At 38.4% G+C, this 17,099-nt stretch overlaps 3 protein-coding genes across 4 annotated transcripts; 2 read left to right on the top strand and 1 right to left on the bottom strand.

Moving 5' to 3' along the window:
- Nucleotides 1-33: 33 nt before the first annotated feature.
- On the top strand, nt 34-4,487 carry LOC148069987 (uncharacterized). Its single transcript, XM_087801346.1, has 4 exons — nt 34-125; nt 1,362-1,985; nt 2,842-3,543; nt 4,346-4,487. Exons 1-4 carry the CDS (start codon nt 96-98, stop codon nt 4,457-4,459), a joined length of 1,470 nt encoding a protein of 489 aa, XP_087657472.1. The 5' UTR covers nt 34-95; the 3' UTR covers nt 4,460-4,487.
- Nucleotides 4,488-4,737: 250 nt separating this feature from the next.
- On the top strand, nt 4,738-10,498 carry c10h6orf89 (chromosome 10 C6orf89 homolog). 2 transcript variants are annotated; one of them, XM_087801347.1, is made up of 8 exons: nt 4,738-4,871; nt 5,526-5,795; nt 5,860-6,025; nt 7,009-7,157; nt 7,219-7,370; nt 7,916-8,051; nt 8,665-8,788; nt 9,540-10,498. In XM_087801347.1, exons 2-8 carry the CDS (start codon nt 5,607-5,609, stop codon nt 9,620-9,622), a joined length of 999 nt encoding a protein of 332 aa, XP_087657473.1. In that variant the 5' UTR covers nt 4,738-4,871; nt 5,526-5,606; the 3' UTR covers nt 9,623-10,498. The 2 variants fall into 2 exon arrangements, with proteins under 2 accessions (XP_087657473.1, XP_087657475.1); XM_087801349.1 differs by having other exon boundaries at nt 4,744-4,871; nt 5,531-5,795.
- An 859-nt stretch (nt 10,499-11,357) lies between these two features.
- On the bottom strand, nt 11,358-16,179 carry dram2b (DNA-damage regulated autophagy modulator 2b). The gene is made up of 8 exons (XM_087800609.1): nt 15,989-16,179; nt 15,374-15,516; nt 15,194-15,261; nt 13,576-13,718; nt 13,327-13,504; nt 13,169-13,251; nt 13,020-13,112; nt 11,358-11,731 (listed from the first exon to the last, which is right to left on the bottom strand). The coding sequence occupies exons 2-8, from the start codon at nt 15,502-15,504 to the stop codon at nt 11,609-11,611; spliced, it is 819 nt and encodes a 272-aa protein (XP_087656735.1). The 5' UTR covers nt 15,505-15,516; nt 15,989-16,179; the 3' UTR covers nt 11,358-11,608.
- Nucleotides 16,180-17,099: the final 920 nt, after the last annotated feature.

The raw sequence follows: 17,099 nt of genomic DNA, 5'->3' as shown, positions 1-17,099 counted from the left end.
AATATAACTGATCATCTGTCAGCAGTTGTTTGTTTAGAGGCGTCGTTTGTAAACGTTATTTTCTGCTGACTTATCTGTTATCAAGAGGCATAAACATGGAGGTCGTACCTGAATCCAGGAACTTTGTAAGTGTTTCACAAATAATGTTCTTTCAACATAAAGATGTAGAGAGTGAATAAATATGTGAAAGAAGACGAGCAGTAATAGTTTGGTCATGTTTGTCTAAACATGTCACTAGAAAAAGATTATACTTGAATTTGAAAAGAGAAAATACTGAGAGATGACGATCAAATCATTTGATCAAATAGAGACAATATGACAACTACAAAGACATTTTAGATCAATAGATTCATCATCCATCCATCCACATCCATCCATCCATCTCTCATCCATTCACCCTTCTATCTATCTATTTATCCATCCATCCATCCATCCATCCATCCATCCATCCATCCATCCATCCATCCATCTATCATCCATTCATCCTTCTATCTATCTATTTATCCATCCATCCATCCACATCCATCCATCCATCCATCATCCATCCATCCATCCATCCCTCCATCCCTCCATCCCTCCATCCCTCCATCCCTCCATCCATCATCCATCATCCATCATCCATCATCCATCATCCATCATCCATCATCCATCATCCATCCATCCATCCATCCATCCATCCATCCATCCATCTATCATCCATTCATCCTTCTATCTATCTATTTATCCATCCATCCATCCACATCCATCCATCCATCCATCATCCATCCATCCATCCATCCATCCATCCCTCCATCCCTCCATCCCTCCATCCATCATCCATCATCCATCATCCATCATCCATCCATCCATCATCCATCATCCATCCCTCCATCCCTCCATCCCTCCATCCATCATCCATCATCCATCATCCATCATCCATCATCCATCCATCATCCATCATCCATCATCCATCATCCATCATCCATCATCCATCATCCATCATCCATCATCCATCATCCATCATCCATCCCTCCATCCATCATCCATCATCCATCATCCATCATCCATCATCCATCATCCATCATCCATCATCCATCATCCATCATCCATCCATCCATCATCCATCCCTCCATCCCTCCATCCATCATCCATCATCCATCATCCATCATCCATCATCCATCCATCCATCCATCCATCCATCCATCCATCCATCCATCCATCCATCCATCCATCCATCCATCCATCCATCCATCCATCCATCTATTTCAAGGAAAAGACAAAACTTTAAGTCACTTCATATAATAAATGTTTTTTACTAGAAGATCCTTAACCTATAAGTTATATTAGTTATTTGTTGAGTTGATGATGTTTGTGCTCCTCAGGAATCCAAGCAGGAATCCCATGAAACACTGAGAAGAGCTTTGACTGAGGCCATCCATGAACTCAATTCTCTGAGGACGCAGCTCAGCCAGCGAGACTCCAGAGAGGCCAAGCTGAAGGTTCAACTCCAGGAGAAGGAGCGGCTGCTCTACGCTGAGCTGTCCAAGAGTCAGACCAACGGCTTCCATGAGAACCACCACGTGGAGATAAGCCAAGTGTCCGAGCTGAAGGACATGCTTCAGAAGAAAGAAGGTCTGCTGACCAAGGCAGTCCAGAAAGGATTGGCCCGGAACATTGCTTACAACAACGTTCTGGCCTTGTTGTCTGAAAAAGAGAACGAGCTGGAGGAATGGAAGAGCAGGATTGAAGGTTCTAAGGAGGGTCAGGGCGAGAGCAAGGCCACGGAGGATCTTCTCAGTGTTTACCAGGCCAAAGAACAAGGCCAGCTTGACCTGATACAGCAGAGGAACCTGGAGATCGGCCAACTGAGGCGGGAGAACGAGAGTCTGAAGAAGAAATGCTCACAGGAAAGTCTTCCTGATCAGATCTGGATGGGAAAGAAGAACTGTGGGAGAACTGTGATCAACAAAGATATGAAAGTCAACATGTCTGAAGAACACCTTCAGGTATTATCTTCTTTCCTTCCTTCCTTCCATCATCCATCCATCCATCCTTCCTTCCTTCATTCCGTCCGTCCTACCTTCCTTCTTACTTCCATTCTTCCTTCCATCATCCATCATCCATCATCCATCATCCATCATCCATCATCCATCATCCATCATCCATCATCCATCATCCATCATCCATCATCCATCATCCATCATCCATCATCCATCATCCATCATCCATCATCCATCATCCATCATCCATCCATCCATCCATCCATCCATCATCCATCATCCATCCATCATCCATCATCCATCATCCATCATCCATCATCCATCATCCATCCATCATCCATCATCCATCATCCATCATCCATCATCCATCATCCATCATCCATCATCCATCATCCATCATCCATCATCCATCATCCATCATCCATCATCCATCATCCATCATCCATCATCCATCATCCATCATCCATCATCCATCATCCATCATCCATCATCCATCATCCATCATCCATCATCCATCATCCATCATCCATCCATCATCCATCATCCATCATCCATCATCCATCATCCATCATCCATCATCCATTATCCATCATCCATCATCCATCATCCATCATCCATCATCATCCATCATCCATCATCCATCATCCATCATCCATCATCCATCATCCATCATCCATCATCCATCATCCATCATCCATCATCCATCATCCATCATCCATCCATCATCCATCATCCATCATCCATCATCAGGTGACCTAACACTTTTAATTTATATAAAACAAATGTAAACTTTCTTCTTCAAATGATTGTCATTTTAAGCTTGTTTTAAAGAATGCACATTTTTAAATGAACTCTTGTTTAGATTCCAAACCAGAAACACCAAGAATCAGTGAGAAGCTCCATGGATCATGCACTGAATGAAGTCAACGCTCTGAGGGAGCAGCTGCGCTCCATAGAGGCCGAGCTGAAGGAACATTACCAAGAGAAGGAGCAGTTTCCTAAAGATGGAGCTGTTCATAGTCAACCCCAAAGCGAGGTCCAAGTGGATGATGGTGACCTGAAGAAGATGGAGGGAGATGTTAAGGAGCAACATTTTAAGGAGAAGAGTGGTGAGGACGTGCAGGAGGTCGTGACAGCGAGGCAGGAAACGGGCGACAGTCAGGTGACGGAGATGGAAAACCACCCGCAGGAGAACGGACGCTGGTATTTCAAAAAGGTCTTCCAGAGGAGCTGGGCTAGGAACGTGGCCTACCACAACATCCTGGCCATGCTGTCTGAGAGGGAGACGGAGCTGATGGAGTGGAAGATGAAGTTTGCCATGGCCAAGGAGACTCAGGATGAGATTAAAGCTCTCAAAGCTCTTCTGAATGATTACCAGGTGAAAGGACAAGCTCACATGGAACTCATCCAGAAGATGGACTTTGAGCTGGAGCAGCTGAGGGATCAGTGCAGGAGCCTGAAGAAGAGCCTGACCACGGACGACAACAAGGAAGTAGATTGCGGGGGAAACGTGAGTCAAGCGAGTGAGGAGCTCGACTCCCTCGTGCCTCAGGAGAATCTTCAGGTAAAATGATGACGTCATCTTACTTGAGACAGTTCCTCAGGTAGAAAGACAGGTGTGTCACACGCCTGGAGGGTAGAGTACACTTGTTTTCAAGGATGCAGGTTTGAATCCCACGCTCAGTGTCATAGTTCTAGTTGTTATTATCGAGACATTGTTGTGAGGCTGCAGTAGTAGACTTGTGCTCTCCGGGTTTCTTTCTTTGACTAGTGAAGACATTTAATCTATGTTGTCTTGATCTTTTAAAGTATATATTTTAACTGTGTATTTTTTTGTTTGTCAAAGCTCCTTGTGATCCTGGTCTAGAAAGATCTTTATAAATGACTTACTTACTTAGTTACTTACTTACATACTTAATTACTTATTTACGTACATACTTACTTATTTACGTACATACTTACTTACTCATTTACTTACTTAGTTACTTACTTACATACTTAATTACTTATTTACTAACTCAGTTACTTACTTACTTACTTATTTACTTACGTACTTACTTAATTACTTATTTACTTACTCAGTTACTTACTTACCTACTTACTTACTAACCTTCTTACTTACGTACATACTTACTTACTTACTCATTTACTTACTTAGTTACTTACTAACCTTCTTACTTACTAACTCATTTACTTACTCAGTTACTTACTTACTCACCTTGCTACTTACTTACTCACTTAATCTGGTTACAAGACTTTTATACCTACACTATTATGATGTATTGTACTGCATTATGCATCTTTAGATTGTTTTATTTTCATTGATAAGGAATATAGTCACCCTAGTTAAAATACCTTTGTTTCAGGTGACCATCAAGAATACAGCACCGCTGGCAAAGAAGAAAAGACACAACACCAGGAGGAGGAGGATGAAGAATGACCAGGAGCGTTCAAAGACCATCACTCCTGTAGCTCTTTAGAGTCAACCATCCTTCTGTTTCAGATCCAGTATTTTTAAACAGTCTTATACGATTTACTTTTATATACTTATTTCTAAACAACATGTCAAATGTTTGATTTTAGAGTTTCTTCTAAAATGACTTTTAACTTCAACAAAAAAATGATTTTAATATATTATATTATATTAAATTAACATTTTATTTTATTTATTTTACTCGGTATATTTCTTTACGCGTGTACGTGTGTCAAGAGTCCAGTCCAGCAGAGGGCGCTAACTCATTTCTCAGGTGGTTTAACACCCACAGTTAAACTCAGCGAAGAAGCTCCGTGAAGGCGTACGCTTTTGCCGTTAATTTTCGTTCTAAATGTTGGAAGTTTAATAAACAAAAGTGGTCGTGAACTCGCTCGTTGCTGTGGTGGAATTTACGGAAGGTAAGCAGCTTTATTTTATTTTTAAAGTTTGCACTTGCGTAGTTCAAGGTTAGCAAAGAAATGCTAATGTTGCTAAGGTGTTAGCATGCTTCCTCTTTATTTACACCTGAAGCTTCACCCGAAGATTTAAACTAAAGTCCCTCCAGAAACACGACTTTTTAAAATGTTTGCAATTTGTTCAAGTGTTTATGCTTTTACCGCTTTAATGTCAACATTAACATGTTCCATTCAAATAAAATGTCAAACATTGTCGTTTGTTCTTTTTGACATCATGTATTATTACATGATTATTGTATTAAATTATATTATTTAGACAAAAACCCGTATAAAGTGAAGAACACTGATGATATTCTATCAAACACTAAAATACTAGATAACATTTTTAATTATTTTTGGTGTATTTAAGATTCATGTGTAAGTCATTGAATGTCATCGACTTGAGTATTTTGTGAGTCTGACATGATACTAGCTTGTGTACAACAGTAATAAATACACATGATGGTTTAAAAAAGCATCACATTTAACTATAAAATGACAATAAACATGTTAACGTACTTGCAGCCTATATCAGCTAAAGGTTAAAGGTCATGAAGATGTCAAAACTCAAAGTTCAAGCCTCATAATGTGAGTTCTGGATCTGTTGTTGTCGTGAAGCTCAGGTGATCCGACGGTCGACACGATGCCCTCGTGCGGCGAAACCGACTGACGTGAGATTCTGCCGTCACACGCGTCGCCATGGGAACGACCACGAGCGAGCCGTGCATCTACGACAAACTCTCCGAGAGCATCGACATCCTCCGGCAGTCGGGTTACCGTTACGGGATGTCGGAGAGGGAGATCGAGCGGTTCATCAAGCAGGTTCTGGAGACCAAGGAGCCCATTCGAGAACCACCTCAGTTCCCCATCCTGGGAGCCACAGTCAAGGTAGGATGTCGTCGATCTCATTAGACTTGAGCGTTGACCTCTTCTTCGTCTTCTTCTCCTGCAGTTCGTGGTGGCCGTGGGCTTCCTGCTGGTGGTGGTCCTGGCCTTCACGTACCCTCAGAGCGGCCCTCAGCTGGGTCTGGTCCACTTGGGCTCCTACAACTGGTCATCGCCGCTGAGCCACCTCCGGCTGCTGTCGCTGCCCATCGCCAAGAAGTACAACCTGCAAGGTCTGCGGAGAACATGAGGAACATGAGGAACTCGAGCGACTCGAGGACGTAAATCTGTGTCTTCAGAATATTCAGTGATTGAACGTTTCAAACTTTTGTTTATTGAAATATTGTTTTTAAGCATTGATTTGTTTATTTGAATAATTCAACCATTTCTATATTGAGAAGGAATTAACTTTTACTGAATAATTCAATATAAATAACAACCTAATAAATTAGATTAATATTCTAATTCCAATATTTCAAAAATACAGCTTCCAAATATTTTTTTTAATTGTAGCTTTTTAAATTCAATATAATTCCACCAATTGTGGTCTTAATGTTATATTTAATATTACTATTGTAGCAAATTTGGTTTTATAATTTATTAATTTAAAATGCTTAAAATTTCGAATTTAGATTTCGTTATGTATGGGAATTTATTTTGAAAATGTTTAAATTTGTTTAATTATTTAACCCCAACAAATTTTTGCTATTTCAATACAAATTATTATTAAATTATTCAATAAATACAAATTCAAACCTTCCAATATAGACATGTTTGATTTAAATTATTCATTAAAACAAATTCAATATTTAAATCTACAAGTTATTGAAATAAATTATACAATAAAACAAATGCAATCTTTCAATGCATAAATTGTTGAATTCAATTATTTAATGAAATAAATTAAATATTTAAATATAAAACCAAAGTATTCAATAAAATCTAATCAAATATTTAAAATAAGTTACTGCAATAAGTTAATTATTAATTAATTAATTATAATAGAGACATTCATTTTACTGATCATTTTTTTATTCTGTGAAAAAAACATTATAAAAATAACATTTAAATGAAAGAATTCAAAGTTTCAACATCTGAAATGTTCAATTAAATCCTTGGATCTTCTGACGACACTGATATCGTTCCATGTCCAAGAGGCTTCAGATCTTCCACCTGTTGACCAACGATCCTCCTGAGACTCTTGTGTTGACGACAGGCTTCCACGAGTGGTGGAGCTCCGGCGCCCTCAGACAGAACCTGGTCAACTGCTCGGGCTGTGCGGAGATCTCCTCGGTCCTGGAAGTCCCCGAGAGCCTCAGAGGATCAGTGAGTCTACGACGAGGTCCTCAGCTCGTCCTGCTGAAGGTACGCGAGTCCAAGCTCGGCGTTTTCTTCTCCTCCAGACTAAAGCGTCTCTGTGCTCCAGGGCGGCGAGTCGCTCAGCATCCAGAGGCAGCAGCTGGAGGAACTTTACTCGGCTCACTCCGGCTCCATGTTCATCCTGCTGGAGGAGGACGAGGGTCTGCAGGAGAACAGTGCCGCGCTCCCTCAGGGGCCCGCCAACTTCACTCTCCTCTGGTACATCACACTCTCATTTAAACACTTAACAGCCTTGTGCTAATGGCTACACATACAAATATAAATTACTTACTTATTTAAGTCATTGTTTGGGTTGATTTAAGTCATTTAAAAGTGTGTAGTTTGTATGTTCTCCACATGTTGTGTGGGTTTACTCCGGGCACTCCGGTTTCCTCCCACAGTCCAAAAACATCCAGAGGTTGATTGAGAATTCGGGGAAATTGTCCGTAGGTATGAGTGTGTGTGTGAATGGTTGTGTGTGTTTGTTTGCTCTGTGACAGACTGGCGTCCTGTCCAGGGTGTCCTCTGTCTCTCACCCGATGAAACTGGGTTAGACTCCTGTCTCCCCGTGACCCTCATAAGGGGATAAAGCGATAGAAAATGAATGAATGAATGAATGAATGTATTAATGAATAACAGTTGTTTTTTAACTCATTTATATTTATTTCATTAATTGTGTTCTTTACTTTCATCGCCACAAAGACATTCTTGTTTCAAACACTTGCAACAAACCTGTTCTGATGATGTTCTTGGTCTTGATGAAGGAGGTTCAGCTCAGGATCCAGAGAGAAGGTTCTACGGTGGCTGTTCCCAAAGGCGGAGCTCTGCCCCCTACTGGACGGCGCTGGGACTGTCCTGCAGCGCTGCATGGTCACACACAGCACAAGCTCGCAGAGCAAAGTGAGTGTTCCCGCGCCAGAGTGCGGCTCCGATGAGTCTTGAAATTAACCTTTAAATTTGTTTTTTTAAGCAACACAATGAAAATGATTGAATTCAATATATATATTTTTATTTAAATGTTGAATGTGTCTTTTTTTGAACAATTCAATTTAATTATTTCTATTTTGAAATTTTTCTAAAATCTTTCTAAATGAATATATATATATTTTTTTTAACATAAAGTTAAATATTTTTATTCCAATGATTGAAAAATACATTTTCTAAATTATATGTATTTTGATTTTTTATTTTGTACACTTTTCAATGGTCAATAGTTTCCAGACCAAGCCAATCGAGCACCGAGTCACTCGATCTAAACTTTAAATTCTATATAAAACAGTTAATAATGGTAACATTTTAAATTTGATTATTAAAAAAACACGAAGATTTCAATATTAGAATCAAGTTATTTAAACAATAGAATTCAATGCTTAAAACCATTCAATCCAACACGTCTCTGGAGCTCAGACGTCGACACTCGTTGAGTCTCTCAGGCGCAGACTTGAGCCTGAGTTTGATTGACAGCTGCACGGCGTGAACGGCGACCATCAACGATGACGTTCTTCTGCTGCAGGGTGTGGGCGTGTCTGGCTGGTTGGTGGTCGGTGAAGGTCTGCCTACAGTCAGGATCCTGCCTGTGGAACGCTGCCAGAAGCACTGCAGCTCCTTCAACCTGTGGCTCTCACCTGGAGACATGGGTAACCTCCTCCTCTTCTTCACCTCCTCCTCCTCTTTTGTTCCTCCTCCTCTTCTTCTTCTCCTCTTCCTCTTCTTCTCCTTCACCTCCTCTTCTTCTTCTCCCCCTCTTCCTCCTCTTCTCCTTCACCTCCTCCTCCTCTTCTCTTCCTCTTCTTCTCCTTCACCTTCTCCTCCTCTTCTTCCTCTCCTTCTCCTTCTTCTTCCTCTTCTCCTTCACCTCCTCTTCTCTTCCTCTTCTTCACCTCCTCCTCCTCTTCTCTTCCTCTTCTTCTCCTCCTCCTCTTCTTCTCCTACTTCTCCTCCTCCTCCTCTTCTTCTCCTTCTCCTTCTCCTCCTCTCTTCCTCTCCTCCTCTTCCGCCTCCTCTTCCTCCTCCTTCTCTTCCTCCTCCTCCTCTTCCTCCTATTCCACTTCCTCCTCCTTCTCCTTCCCCTTTTCTCTTCTTTCTCCTCCTTTTTCTCTTCCTCTTCCTCCTCTTCCTCTTATTCCACTTCCTCCTCCTTCTCCTCCCCCTTTTCTCTTCTTTCTCCTCCTTTTTCTCTTCATCTTCCTCCTCATTTTCCACTTCTCCTCCTCCTCCTCTTCTCCTCCTCTTCCACTCCCTACTCCTTCTCTTCCTCCTCCCCCTATTCCTCTTCCTCCTTCTCTTCCTCCTATTCAACTTACTCCTCCTCCTCCTCCTCCTCCTCCTCCTCCTCCTCCTCCTCCTCCTCCTCCTCCTCCTCACTCTCTGGTTTCTTCCTCTCAACAGTCTACGCCGACACTCGCTACTGGCAGATGGATTTGTTCCCTGGACGCGGTCAGAACATCGTCTGTGATGGATCTGCTTTCTGAGAGAATCCTGGACTCGTCAGTTTAAAGTTCTTCAGCAAACGTTAGTTCAATCGAGTCTGAAAGTATGTCAGTGATGTCGGAATATTCCTGCTTGAATTTAACGTCAACGTTTCAACTGTTTTTTTCTAAACGTTATCATTAAAAATGATATTTAAATTAATTCATTTTTATATTGAATTTTTTTTAAAGTTTGAAATATTAATACTTTTTTTTTTACTCGTATAGTTTTATGTTCCAATCATTCAAAATTCCATTTTCTATGTTAAATATTTTATAAATCTTCAGTTTTTTAAATTTAATATAAAAATGTTCTAAAAGAGTCACCAGACAAAACCAAACGAGCCACTTGATCAAACTTTCAGCCAATCAAACGACAAATAAATAATTATTGTATATTTAAAATGGGTTTTTGTTTAGAATTTACTAAAAAAAACTAATTCAACCTTCAGTGAACTATTTTTTATTTTCATGATTAAAAATTCCTAAAAATAAACAAAGCAACATTTGAAACGTGACATTCAATCAATCAATATTCTGTCGACACTGATAAACTTCCATTTGCGTGTCTTAAGTTTTGTACATTATTTTTCTGCATCAACACCTGCTCAGCTCTTCATCGATCATTATGGGATGTAATCAGGTGACCCGGGGTGTTGAGAGTATTTTTGTACCTGTGGTTTCACTGATGGATCAGGTTTCATATTTATTATCAATACTATTGTAAATACAGTCGAGCTCTTATTTAAACGTCGTCCTGCTGGAAACATGTTGATTCAAGAATGTTGTTAATCGAGATGTTGTTGCCAAACGTTAAAAAATCCTCTTGAAATGATAACTTTGCACAAAATGTTAGAGAAAATAAAGTTTTTAAGTTAAGACGTTTGTGGTTCATTTATCTTAAGAACATCCCAGCTAACTGGGGCAAGAGGGACACAGACAACCTCTGACACCTGGGAGAAGAGGTCAAATGTCATCGACGGCTGTGATTGGTCGGCTGGGCAGCAAAGCACTATGGGAACTGTTCACTAGTGATGGTCTGAAGCTTCATGAAACAGTGTTATTATCTTCAGAGTCCACTAGATGGTAGTGATGTGTTGATGAAGCTTCATGAAACAGTGTCATTATCTTCAGAGTCCACTAGATGGTAGTGATGTGTTGATAAAGCTTCATGAAACAGTGTCATTATCTTCAGAGTCCACTAGATGGTAGTGATGTGTTGATAAAGCTTCATGAAACAGTGTTATTATCTTCAGAGTCCACTAGATGGTAGTGATGTGTTGGTGAAGCTTCATGAAACAGTGTCATTATCTTCAGAGTCCACTAGATGGTAGTGATGTGTCGATGAAGCTTCATGAAACGGTGTCATTATCTCCAGAGTCCACTAGATGGTAGTGATGTGCTGATGATGCTTCATGAAACAGTGTCATTATGTTCAGAGTCCACTAGATGGTAGTGATGTGTTGATGAAGCTTCATGAAACAGTGTCATTATCTCCAGAGTCCACTAGATGGCGGTCTTTGTCCTCGTTTCCCTTGTTTTGAACAACTATGACACTGTTTCATGAAGCTTCATCAACACATCACTACTGTTTATGTCACCATTACTAAGAGGGTTCTGAAGACGGATGACGTCTTAGGCGACGTTTGAAAATGAACAAAACGCAATAAACGAAGGACTAACGTAAGAACATATTAAAGTAACAAATAATCCCTGATGTGAAATAAAATGGTCAGAACTTTGTATCATTATCGCTTTATTATCACGACACATGGTTGCAAAAGTTGTTACTGTGTTTGTAGATTTAGTAATGAAGGTTACAGAAGCATTAAAAAGTATAAAAATACACAATGTTGTTAAAACCTTTGATAAAATAGTGCAAAAATACAGTTTTAGTTTCCGACAGCATTTAAGATATGTTGACACACGTTATTGCATGTTTACGTCATACATGTTCGTTCAGTCACGCAGCTCAACATCACGTGACTCTTAAGATCCTCCCGCCAACAGAGGCGACGACTCCAGGGGGTCAGGCTTGGAGCTGGCGCCCCCTTGTGGCCAGTCGTAGAGGTGACTGCCCTGGAGCTGCACTTCTGCTCGCAGGTTGATTTTCTGAAGAGGAAACAAGACGAGGTTAAGACGAGTGCTGTGTCTCATATCACATACTACTCTTAGTATACTAGAAGTTAGTATGCATCAGTTTAGTGTACGTACTAACTAGTAACTAATTCTCCACAGATAGTTTGTCTCAAATCAAACTCTACTGCTACACACTAACAGGAAATCACATGACAGCTTCTTCTTCTACTTCTATTTAACGATGTTTGCAACCAGCTGTTTGAACGCTATCGCCACCTGCTGGCAGCACGTTTTGCAAGTTTGGAAAAAGAAATAAAGAAAAAATATGAGAATCTAAATATTCGCGAGATATTTAAGCTGGTATCAGCAGCGAAGACGTGTTTATCCTCCTACTGCTGCGGAAAATACACCTGTAAGTATATGAATATATATGCATTTATATATAACGTAACTTCTGTTTAAAACGTCACTAAGATGGAGCCGTTTAGGGTGGTTAGTGTCCATCGATCCATACTCAGTTTTGTGGGCGTGTTAGTACGCCAATTTAGTGTGTATGGAGCACTAAATTTCGCATACTAAGAATTGAGACGCACTAACGCACTAAAAATACTAACTTTTAGTACGCTAGTATGCGATTTGAGACACAGCAGAGGTTAATAAGTTTGACTTCAAATCACAGCAGCAAACGTCGTACGGTGGCCCCTGAAGTCCAAAAGAAATTTACAAACTGAAACGAAATTTTCAGTTTCATTTTTTATATGAAATTGAAAATTTCGAACAAACAAACTATCAAAAAAATTTTCGAACAAACTCAAATGTGTTCGAGGAAATTGTGTTTTTTCTTCATAGTTTGTAAATTTGTTTCCAAAAATTGTAGAAAAAAAGAAATCAGTTTGTTAGTGTAGTTCAGGAATTTTTAATCTTTTTTTATTTTGTTTCAAAGTCTGTACATTTTTATTCAGGAATTCATTGTTTTTTTTTTTACATATTTAAAAAAAAAACTTTATTACAAGAAATTGTAAAAAAAAAACTAAAAGAAAATCTTGTTCATATAGTTTTAAAATGTTTCAAAAAGAAAAATCATCGTTTGTAAAAAATTATAATTTGTTTCAGAAGTTATAATTTTATTCAAATTAACAATTGTAAAAATGTTCATAGTTAATCATTCATAGTTAGTGAATTTTTTCATAGTTTGTAAATTAATATTATTTATTTTAATTGTGTAATTTTATTTCATAGTTTATACGTTTGTTTAAACAAATATATATATATTTTTACATGTTTTGTCATTTAGTTCCAGAGTCTGTAACTTTGGTCTGACCTGGAAGTCGCGTATGTAGGTGAGGAAGAAGCTGATGAAGCTGAAGGCCAGAGACCACTCGGAGATGGTGCTGATGATGTGAGCCGTGAACCCCTGGAACCACAACCACAGTCGGACCAACATCTCAGAACCTTCCACCTCCGTCTTACCGTCTCTCCCGGAGTCCAGTGCAGCTTGTGGGCCACGTCCACCCCTGGGAGACTGCTGTACATGATGACCGAGGACACGAACACTGACCCCGGGGGTCAAGGAGAAGGTCGTCGAGAAGGGGTCAAGGGGTCAAGGTGAAGGTCAAGGTGAAGGATACTGCTGACGATGCTGGTCAGAGTCCAGACGCTGACCATCAGTCGCGTGACGTAGACGCTCTTGCCGTGAACGTGAGGCTGCATGCGGCGCGACATCAGCGTCTGGGTCAGGATGTAGAGGGCGCCCACGCCCAGGGTCAGCACCGCGCCCACCATGTGCATGGAGAACACCGTGGTCTTCTGCTCACACACACACACACACGGTCACACACACACACACACACCTGAGGAGACGACGACACGAGACTCACCTGGAAGTTTGCGACGACACACATGCCGAAGGAGCTGATCCAGCCGAGGACCAGACCTGAGCGGTTGAGTCTGTGCAGGCAGGTGTCAGTGAAGGGAGTCAAACCCTCAACCTGCTTGTAGCGCACGTACACTGTTGCCACGCCTACACACACACACACACACACACACACACACACACACACACACACACACACACACACACACACACACACACACACACACACACACACACACACACACACACACACACACACACACACACACACACAATCTTTAACGGCTGAAAATCTTTAGATCACAATCCTAAATAATTCAAATTTAAAACATTGATTTTGTTTTGATTTAAATCTTGTGTCAAGCGTTGAATAATGTAGTTCAATTGTTTCCATGTTGAAAGATTGAATTTGTAAAAATAAATATTTCCATAAATTGATTTTACACATTGAGTTTGATATTAATTATTTTATTGATATTAGTTTGATATTATAATTTCAAACATTCAAAAATATATATTTTAAATTCAATATGTTTCTATTTGTAGCCTTTTAAATTCAATTAGAGATTTAAAACTTATTTTATAATCATTGTTTACATTTTATAATCATTGTATATATTTTATAATCATTGTATATATTTTATAATCATTGTATACATTCAATAAATCTCCATAATCATTGTATATATTCTATAAATATTGTATATATTCTATAATCATTGTATACATTCTATAATCATTCTATATATTATATAATCATTGTATACATTCTATAATCATTGTATACATTCTATAATCATTCTATATATTATATAATCATTGTATACATTCTATAATCATTCTATACATTCTATAATCATTCTATATATTCTATAATCATTCTATACATTTTATAATCATTGTATACATTCTATAATCATTCTATAATCATTGTATACATTCTATAATCATTGTATACATTCTATAATCATTGTATATATTCTATAATCATTCTATATATTCTATAATCATTCTATACATTTTATAGTCATTGTATACATTCTATAATCATTCTATAATCATTGTATATATTCTATAATCATTGTATACGTTCTATAATCATTGTATACATTCTATAATCATTCTATACATTCTATAATCATTCTATATATTCCATAATCATTCTATATATTCTATAATCATTCTATACATTCTATAATCATTGTATACATTCTATAATCATTCTATATATTCCATAATCATTCTATATATTCTATAATCATTCTATACATTCTATAATCATTCTATACATTCTATAATCATTCTATATATTCCATAATCATTCTATATATTCTATAATCATTCTATACATTCTATAATCATTGTATACATTCTATACATTCTATAATCATTGTATACATTCTATAATCATTGTATACATTTTATAATCATTGTATACATTCTATACATTCTATAATCATTGTATACATTCTATAATCATTCTATACATTTTATAATCATTGTATACATTCTATACATTCTATAATCATTCTATATATTCTATAATCATTCTATAATCATTCTATATATTCTATAATCATTCTATACGTTCTATAATCATTCTATATATTCTATAAATGTACCTAAAAACGCAGAGATGTCCAACATGATTCCAAACACGCATCTTTCTGGCGCCAACGTCCCAGTGTCGCTGTACAGACAAGTTTAGAAACGAAAACAAAAGTGAAGATTTAAAAAATATATATATATATATTTGATTTGAAGAGGGTCAAGGTCATAAGGTCATGAGGTCACAGTCTGACCTGATGTACGGGACCAGAGGGTCCACATGTCTGAGCAGCACCGACGTGACGTAAGCAAAGATGAAAGACGCCGCGGTCCAGATGACCAGCCCGACCGGAAGGAAGCAGAGACCTTCCTGGAACCACCACATGACTGTCGACCGCTGCTCACGAGATGATGGAGAAATAAATACAGTTAATATTAGAATAGTTTTATTATCACAGCACAAATAATACAATACAAAACATTACATTTAAAATACGATTTTTGAAGGATCATTTATAGAATCACGTGAATCACAGGAAGTGAAACAAACTGTCAAAATTAAACTTTAACTATTTTTTAAAAACATGAAACATCTCAGAAAAAAACACATTAGATCAATAATGTGCATCAACTAACGATGTTAATAATCCTGGTGTCACGTGTGATAAATACAAGTTTTATCGATGAATCTTAACGTCTGTTATTGAACCGTAACTAACCTCGTGCTAACAGTTAGCAGCTAAGCTAGTGTGAGCTGTGGTGAGACTGAACACAAGGCAGGGATTAAAGATGAATTAAAACAATAAAAGCTGTAGTTTTGTCCACATTTAGAGTTTAAAAAAAACACCTAAAATCCTAATGAAACTCACGTTGTTCTCCTTCAGTCCAGCTTCATGTCCCTGGTTGTGAAGAAACAGAAACGTGGCTGCATTCAAGTCGGAGATCGAAGGAAACGATCATCTAAAGATTCCAGTTCAGCAGGAAAATCAAATGTTTCTCACTTTCATTTATCCAGAAAGTCAACAGTGGCAGAGCGATGACAGTCCACTCGCGCATGCGCAGCAGCTACAAACAGCGCCGGATCATCAGGCAGTGGCCGCGACTGGTACTGCGATGTGAGGAAACGTTTGTTTACGTAAAAGATGATTTAGAAAAACGTCGAGAAAAGAATATTAGTAATCGAGGTAAAGGCTGATTCGTACCACTATAAACCATGTATTAATAAGTTTAATATAAATGTACAAGTGCCAATCTTGTTGCACTTAAAAAAAAAAATGTTTATACGTAATTTACTTAAAAGGAGTGAAACTAAATGTATTTATTTATTAACCATTTGATGGCGATTGTGGAAGGACAGATAAAACATTTAAACACAAGAATACTTATTTAATCTTATTTCATTTTTTTAATTAATCGGTTGCAGGAGCAGCAGGAAGAGAAAAACACTTTTATCCATGATGGCTTTTCCTTGATTCTCTGAGACTCCTGTGTTTGTCTCCGTCTTGTCTTGACCTTTGACCTTTAGCATATGTTTAATTGAGTATTGTTTTGATTTAAGCGCTTTGTGACCCTGGTCTACAAAAGTGCTCTAAAATATAAATTACTTACTAACTTACTTAAAGAGGCCCAGACTTTTTCACTGGCGTCTTCTCTTAATGTTAATCTAAGGTGTGTATTTGTGATGTATAATCAGTGTGTTTTGGTACAAAACTAAATATTGACATTAAAAATGATTGAAAACACTGTTTTTCTGGAGATGAAGTCTTGTTGACCATAACCACACCCAATCTGCTGTGATTGGTCAAACATGGAGGTGCGTCATCAATCCCGGTGGTCTCCACCTCCCATGGACTCGTTGTATAATCAAAGTGAAGCGTGATTACAGCTGGAGGAGGAGTGAAGCCATTGTTACGTCATAATGGACTCTCGTAACCTCTCATTCGTACAGATTTCAGATCAACTTTATAAAGTAATAAGTGT

The sequence above is a fragment of the Callionymus lyra genome, chromosome 10 (genome assembly GCF_982586985.1).
Source record: "Callionymus lyra chromosome 10, fCalLyr1.hap1.1, whole genome shotgun sequence".
Classification (NCBI taxonomy): domain Eukaryota; kingdom Metazoa; phylum Chordata; class Actinopteri; order Syngnathiformes; family Callionymidae; genus Callionymus; species Callionymus lyra.
The sequence above is the reverse complement of the archived record's forward strand: the minus strand, read 5'-3'. Positions and strand labels throughout refer to the sequence as shown.

What these genes read in the sequence shown, in the direction of transcription:
- LOC148069987 (XM_087801346.1), top strand. Translation starts at nt 96, where the DNA reads ATGGAGGTCGTACCTGAATCCAGGAACTTT. An exon ending in TACCTGAATCCAGGAACTTT is followed by an intron (nt 126 to 1,361) that starts GTAAGTGTTTCA and finishes TGTGCTCCTCAG; the next exon opens with GAATCCAAGCAGGAATCCCA. An exon ending in TGTCTGAAGAACACCTTCAG is followed by an intron (nt 1,986 to 2,841) that starts GTATTATCTTCT and finishes ACTCTTGTTTAG; the next exon opens with ATTCCAAACCAGAAACACCA.
- c10h6orf89 (XM_087801347.1), top strand. Translation starts at nt 5,607, where the DNA reads ATGGGAACGACCACGAGCGAGCCGTGCATCTACGACAAACTCTCCGAG. An exon ending in CAAGAAGTACAACCTGCAAG is followed by an intron (nt 6,026 to 7,008) that starts GTCTGCGGAGAA and finishes TGTTGACGACAG; the next exon opens with GCTTCCACGAGTGGTGGAGC. An exon ending in CTCAGCTCGTCCTGCTGAAG is followed by an intron (nt 7,158 to 7,218) that starts GTACGCGAGTCC and finishes TCTGTGCTCCAG; the next exon opens with GGCGGCGAGTCGCTCAGCAT.
- dram2b (XM_087800609.1), bottom strand. Translation starts at nt 15,504, where the DNA reads ATGTGGTGGTTCCAGGAAGGTCTCTGCTTCCTTCCGGTCGGGCTGGTC. An exon ending in TCTGACCAGCATCGTCAGCA is followed by an intron (nt 13,252 to 13,326) that starts GTATCCTTCACC and finishes CCCCGGGGTCAG; the next exon opens with TGTTCGTGTCCTCGGTCATC. An exon ending in ACTGGACTCCGGGAGAGACG is followed by an intron (nt 13,113 to 13,168) that starts GTAAGACGGAGG and finishes TTGTGGTTCCAG; the next exon opens with GGGTTCACGGCTCACATCAT.